Source organism: Pygoscelis adeliae, unplaced genomic scaffold (assembly GCF_000699105.1).
Source record: "Pygoscelis adeliae isolate BGI_AS28 unplaced genomic scaffold, ASM69910v1 Scaffold38, whole genome shotgun sequence".
Lineage (NCBI taxonomy): Eukaryota > Metazoa > Chordata > Aves > Sphenisciformes > Spheniscidae > Pygoscelis > Pygoscelis adeliae.
Genome location: NW_008825614.1, coordinates 8,480,267 through 8,486,822, shown reverse-complemented (window position 1 = coordinate 8,486,822; position 6,556 = coordinate 8,480,267). Strand labels below are relative to the sequence as shown.

General features: G+C 44.6%; 2 protein-coding genes across 4 annotated transcripts in view; both read right to left on the bottom strand.

The window, feature by feature from the left end:
* LOC103924463 (aldose reductase-like) overlaps nt 1-356 on the bottom strand; it is a 6,008-nt gene extending 5,652 nt beyond the window's left edge. The window contains 1 exon segment of the mRNA XM_009332992.1: nt 222-356. Within this exon segment, the coding sequence (XP_009331267.1) occupies nt 222-356 (135 nt within the window).
* The window catches only part of LOC103924353 (aldose reductase-like), a 29,837-nt gene extending 29,063 nt beyond the window's left edge, over nt 1-774 (bottom strand). For all 3 annotated transcript variants that reach the window (XR_663980.1, XM_009332865.1, XM_009332866.1), the window contains exon 1: nt 741-774. Coding sequence is in view for 2 of the 3 variants with exons in the window: in XM_009332865.1 (XP_009331140.1) it covers nt 741-770 (30 nt within the window). In the remaining variant the exon portion in view is untranslated. The remainder of the gene's footprint in view (nt 1-740) is intronic.
* Nucleotides 775-6,556: the final 5,782 nt, after the last annotated feature.

Genomic DNA, 6,556 nt, shown 5'->3' with positions numbered 1-6,556 from the left:
GCCAGACCCCAGCAGGGTGCAGACACAGTCCTTCCTAACTCTCCATACAGAACGGGATTAAGCAGTAAGCTTGTATCGGGAGTGACTTGAATGATGTTATGAATTGCTTTATCCCACAGCATAAAGTTCATCTCCAGTACTTAAGCTTCCTACTATGAAAATACTATAGGGAAAGCATTCCCCCACCCCTGCTCCCGGGTGAAAGATCGTCAGATCCTCACCTTACTGATGATGAAAGGTCCTCGTTTCACAATGCCTTCCTTGATTTTCTGCTGGATCCCTTCCCCAGCTTCATTCTCATTCTGGTACACGTAGGCACAATCAAAGTGGTGGTACCCAGCATCGATGGCAGCCATCACTGCAGCTGTTACTTGCCCAGCTGAGGACTAAAAATAATGCATAAATCTTAAGAATCTCAAATCAGTACCTGTGAAATACCAGTATCCTAGCAAAATAAAAATAGGACAACCTCCTTACTGAAAGCAATCCCCCCCTCCCCCAGGTTGTGAGTTTTTTTCTTTACCAGAACAGTATTTCTTGCAGTCATAAACATGGGCTCCTGGGCTTGAAGCCAGCCTCCAGCCATTTCTCTGTAGCCCCACTCCCACGCAGGTTCAGCCCAACAGACAGGTAGAGCAGAGCCCCAGACACCAGGACAGCTCTCCAGAGCTGGACCAGGGGGAACCGAGTTTTGTGCCAGGGAGCTCTGCAATATTGGTGCTTTTCTCTGAAGCTGTTACCTTCCAGGTGCCCAGCCCCACAAAGGGCATCTTTGCCCCGGTGCTCAGCTGCACGTAGGTCGCCATGGCCCTGCAAACCATCTGGGCAGCCCCACTGCAGCTGCCTCTTGCCCAGCTGGTTTAATAGTGACTGGGCTCTGGCCAGGGCAGGGGAAGATGGTGGAGCAGCGCTGGTGCTCTGGGTCCTCCCATATCCGGCAAACAAGGCTGTGGCTTTTTCTCTGTAGACTCATCTCACACAGGTTAATGTGAAAGCTGAACTCAGTTAAAAATCACGGAGGTGATCACCCCCTGGGGCATGCAGTGGTGCGGCCTGTGGGCCTCTCCTCCCAGTGAAGTTCCTTGTCAAAAGATGAGGGCTGAGGGCAGCTGTGCCCTGATCCGGCTTGTGTTTGTGCGGGGTACAGCTCCTGCAGTGCCCTGTCCCCGTGCCACGGGTTGTTCATGCGTATCTCGCTTGTGATACGCGCTGGGGTGTTGCAACACGCTGTTGCAGTTCACCCCATCGGTTACCTGATGGAGAGCCTGTTTCATTCAGCGGCACTTTGGCCCACGATTTGTCATCGGTAAAGCCAGGGGGGTGTCCCAAAATGAGCCAATAAACAGGAGCCCCGGGGTAGGGTGTGAGACAGAGGTCTGTCGGTCTCGGCTCATGGAGCTGCTCCCTCACTGCTGGCCGTGTGGCTGTGGGCTGTGAGCCATGGGCCGAGGAAGGGCTGAGCCCTTTTGTCTGGAGCAGCGTGTCCCCACGGCAGTGATGGCGGCCTGGGCTGGTCTCCCCTTGACAGAGCCTCCCGACGCTGCATGCTGATGAAGTGAGACAGCTAGAGAAACCACAGTGTGCGTTTACAGAGGAAGAAGTAGTTCCTTTTCACCCACACACACGAAGGTGATGGTATCTGTGCTTCACAGTCTGGGAAGTGAGGCACAGGGTAGAAAAGGGTAGTTCACACAGGGCATGCATGGCAAAGGTGAGAAGTAAAATTAAGTCCCCATTTTTTCCCAATCTTAACAGGACCATCTCTGGTAAAATCCCAGAGTTGCCTGTTTTTTCTTTTCACTTTCGCTTCTCCTTGTTTTATTAGTACAGGCAACAGGCATATCTCTATGGCTTGTTTTTTTCAGTGGCCAATGCATTCATAAAGGACAGTTTCATAATGCAGAGAGAGACATGTGAGTGTAGAAGAGAAAAGGTGTCCTGTAGCTACATGGTCATCATGGATGTCATATATAATTAGTGTCATAAACTAATACATCCTTTTGCACAAAAATAGAACAGGATCCAGGTAATGGATGGGAGGGTGTGTTTTAATGTTTGCACACACGGGGGCAGAGTTAAACTTGTGTGTGACGGCTGCTTTTGAATTTCTTCAATAGTCTCTCAGCAGATTGAATTGCATATTGCATTCCTTAGATTTTGTAATAATGAGAAGGTGGAAATCTCTCTTCCTCTGCCTCTTTTCCTAAAAAGGATAAGAAGAAAAAAAATGAAGGTGGCTTACATTTGTAATAAATAAATAGGCATGAAAATTTTCTGGTGGGGACTCAAAAGATCCAATCTGAGTTTTGAAGAGGAAATTAGAAATTATCACTAACATACCGACTTTCTGAATTGTCTGATCCTTAAATTAAAAGCACAGAAAAGAATTTCCTTTTCCCTGCTGTCTTTTGCACTGAAATGTGTGAGACTGCTTTTCCTGCCTTAACTCACCACTCTCTCTCAAAGATGTTCCAAAACTTGCAGTTATGTGTGGGGGGGAAATCCAGTCTGTTTTCTCCCTCCTGTTAACCAGGCACTTACTTACAACATGTTGTATATCCCAGGGGAAACAGAAAGACTGTCTAAAATTTAGATGGGTTGGGTTTACTACGACCGGTAGCACTTTAATGTGCTCAGCACCTCCAGCTTGTTTTTGACTGCAGCAGTCAATGGGGATTGCGGGCTGTCTACAGCTCGTAGGAAGCAGTATGCACTGTACATAGTTGGGTTGTTAACTACACATTTGCGGCCAGAGGCTACATCCATTGGGAGATTTGCCATTGATTCAACAGCATCGGAGCAAGCCTTCTGTTAAAAAGTCTGCCAACAGTGTCAGCTCTCTCTTTGTTCAGCCAGTCTAATACTGAACTCTGTCTAACCTATTTTGTATATTGGCCCTGATGTCCTCAGAATGGCTGGATGTCACGATTTCAGCACTGTGTATGTTTTGCAGTGCTTCCTCACCAGAGATCCCCTCTGTTCCCCCCTGCAGCTGACGATGCAGCCATGGTGGTGACTCAGGCACAATGGGGGAGATGAGATTCCTCAGGATCTGCATCCCAGCCTTGGCCTGAGCTTGCTGGCATCTGGGGGAGGGAACCAAGAACAGCAAGAAGAGTAGGAACTGACCTTTTCCCAAGCACTTTCTCCACTGTATTGTAAACCAGTGGGCTCAAGCTGATTGAACAGGCGCTGGGATATCATGCCAGGCTAAAAAAGCAGAGCTGCTAAAACTGGTTTATGGCCTTTTTTATACTTTCGCTCAGTCACTGAGTGTCACCCTCTGTAGAGAGATGGACTTCCGAGAAAGAGTAGTCACATTCTGACATTTCCACAGCACTGGACACACAAGAAGCCTGAAGTGATATATTTTGGTTTCTGAGGAAACCCCACCTAGTCTGGCTCTGAAGCGGTAGTAACTATTACCTTTACAAATAGAGGAAATAGGGGAAAGTCTGTGGAACGTCAGCTTGAAACTACCCTGAAGAGGAACCTGTTAACTTAGCAGAACTGCAGGAAGCTACAGTTTTGAGAGCTGCATCAAATGGGGTGGTTTGGTGATAAAGAGAAGTGTAACTTGCCAGTAAGTGGGTACCTGAGGGTAAATAAGACAGGAAGAGATAGTTAATAAAACTGTCAGGCAGCGGGGAGCAGACCCCTGGAGGCAGTGGAGGAGGTGTTGACAGCAGACAAGGGCAAAACAAGGCATGTTCACGGTATTCCCCAAGTATAATATGGTTACATTTTCTTCTGAGTCTTGTCTACATGAAAATCTTGTGCTGTTTCATTATGTTGATGCAAATGCCTTTTTTGGACACATATCAGTTGAAGTACGTTGTATATTGATTTAGCTTAAATCCATTCCTTACCACTTCAGTTAAAACAGTAGAAAGCTCTCCAGCAAAATAACATCTATCCTCCCACAGATTTAGCATTAATTTAACAGCATCAGTTTTTGAACTGGTTTAATTAAACTGCAACTTCCTTGCACAGGCCAGGACTGGTTGCTGTGGAAGCAGAAGCATGTCAGTGTCTTTTGTGTCTTTTGTCGAACTTGTAAAAAGAAAGCTTCTGATCATAGACTGGAGAGGGGGATTAATGTGGGACTGGCAAATACTTTGCTTGATTTTCTCTAGGTCAAGCCCCGTGAAAAGAGCAGGTACCAAAGCATCAACAAAGACCATACCTTCTCAGTTGTTTCTGTGGAAAAATGGGCTTTGTAATGAGGGGATAGGCAACTTAAGTTAAATAGGAAGGACACCATGGCCAGCCTCCAAACCCAAGTCATCTACAAATGGAAAATTTGCCCATCCCAGACCTACATTCCTGTCCAGTTCTGTTGGTAGGCATGGTTATCACAGGAATGAGATTTTCCTCTCTCGTATATGCAGACCGTAGGTTTTCCAAAGCTCATCACTTTTGAGAACAGTCTGCTATTTTTCTTGCCAAATGGAGGCTCTTGTCCTTGTGGAAAAATATTTTCATGCTCCATTTCAAGTCTTAGCAGTCAGCTGTGTCTAGTCTTGACAAGAAAAGGGGTGCTTCAAATACCTTAAGAGTGGAGAAAGGGATATGTTTTCCAGTTGTGAAACACAAAAGTGTTGAAAATATTTTCCTCATGTTTGAAAAACAAAGCAAAATGAAGCACACAGTAAAACCAATGAGTTCATCTTGATTAGGAACAACATGAAAACGACCACTGTGGAATCTATGCAATTAGAGCTGAACAGAAATTGCTTTATAACCTGAACTTGTACACAACAGGGGAACCAGATTGTTTTAGCTGACTGAGTTACTCAGATTTTGTGACTACAAGAGCATGTGGTCTTTCTCCTGTCACATGGCAGGACCCATGGGCAATATGAACATTTAGTGGGGATGTGGAAGGTCCAGTGATTCCCACAAAAGTTTGGCTTATTGTCCTTCACTAATCCATGGATCTGCACAGTTATTTTGCTGTGTGCTCCAGGTTTGCTGTAGGGTTGGTCAGATGGACTTCTGCACTCTCACCATCTGTCATTTCCAGAAGTAATTCAGGGCTTGCAGGGAGGAGGCCATGAGCTGCAAATTATTCTGGCAGGATGCTTCCAGCTATTGTCTTGTCTGGGGACTCTTCCTTGTCCTGTAACCAGAACATGTCTGTAACCCGAGGGGCTGGGAGAAGATGGTGGCCAGGTGTGGGTTGCTGCAGAAGCCAGGAAAATTAATTTGGCCTGTGTGTGCTCCCAGCCACCCCCCGTAAAACTAGATGTAACCCAGAAGACCAGATAAAGTGGCTTCTTCATGTCTAATGTTGGTGAGCACCTGTATCTTCAGAAGGGCAAGAGACCTTGGTCAGATAGCACGGGCCTCATTTTATGGTATCTTTCTAGAGGTATTATAACACCACCCCCCCAAAAAAAAAAAAAGAGACATACTTTGTTACTAGATATACGCTACTTCTGCAAATGCCTTCTTAAGAAGGACAGGACCATAGTGCCCAGGTTTTGTTCTCACAGATCCATTGAATTGATCTTGGCTCAGTTACTTGTTTGGTATATTGCAGATGCAGACTTCTACAGGGAAGAATAGTGACAGCAGTACTGAATGTTTAAACAAGTACTTGACCTATTCAAAATGCTAAATGTTGGATAGTGCCTTGTGTCTCTGGGAAGCAGAAAAGTGTCTTTTTTGTAACATAAAAAGGAGATGCTGAATTACAGGCAATTTTTTTTTTTCCAAGCTTTTCTGTGGACAGCTAGATCTGATGGCAATAGAGAGGAGTAGACTAATTTTGAATCAAAAAACTAGTGGAAATCAGGCATGAAGTGATTTAAATTAATAAATTTCCTGGTGAGCAAAACAGGTGTGAGATGAAAATTAGACTTCAAAAATTCTGGGAAGTTGGATATCCTGGCTCCCCATCCATGCATGATTTATTAGTTCTGGCTGCCTTTCCATTCATGTTCCTTTTTCGTTAAAGAAACGGGGGGGAAAGCATGAATTAACTTGTGATACACAGCTATTTATTTAGCAACTTAACTCCTAAAGTTTCCTAGGAAACAATCCTGTAAAATAAAGGCCAGATTTTGTTACTTTTTAAAGTCAGGAGCAACCCCACTGAGTTCTGAGAAGTTACAGTAAAGTAGAACACTGTGACTTAGTCCTTCTTTTTATATTATCTAATCATGACACATAGGACAGATTTTTTATATAGGAAACTTGTTTTTGTGCTCCATTCGAAACCAAACTAAACATCAGTCAGACTGGTTTTGTAAACTGGTATGCTGCAAGAGAGCCACATACCATGGAAAGAAATGTAAGAAGCACAAGACAAATCTTTGTGATTTGTAGAGTGCTTGTGAGAAAACAAACATATAAATACAGGCAGAGATAGCTCTGCACATACATATCACCAAGTTCTTAATTAACCCAGGGTTCATTGTAACATGGTAGTAAAAAACTTCAGAGCAGCTTTTTTGAGGTGAACCATTAATTTTTCATCGAAAGACATTAGTACAAGCAGACTTGAATATGTCTTGTGCGTGTTGTTTGTTCTCCCCATTCTCTGCAGTGA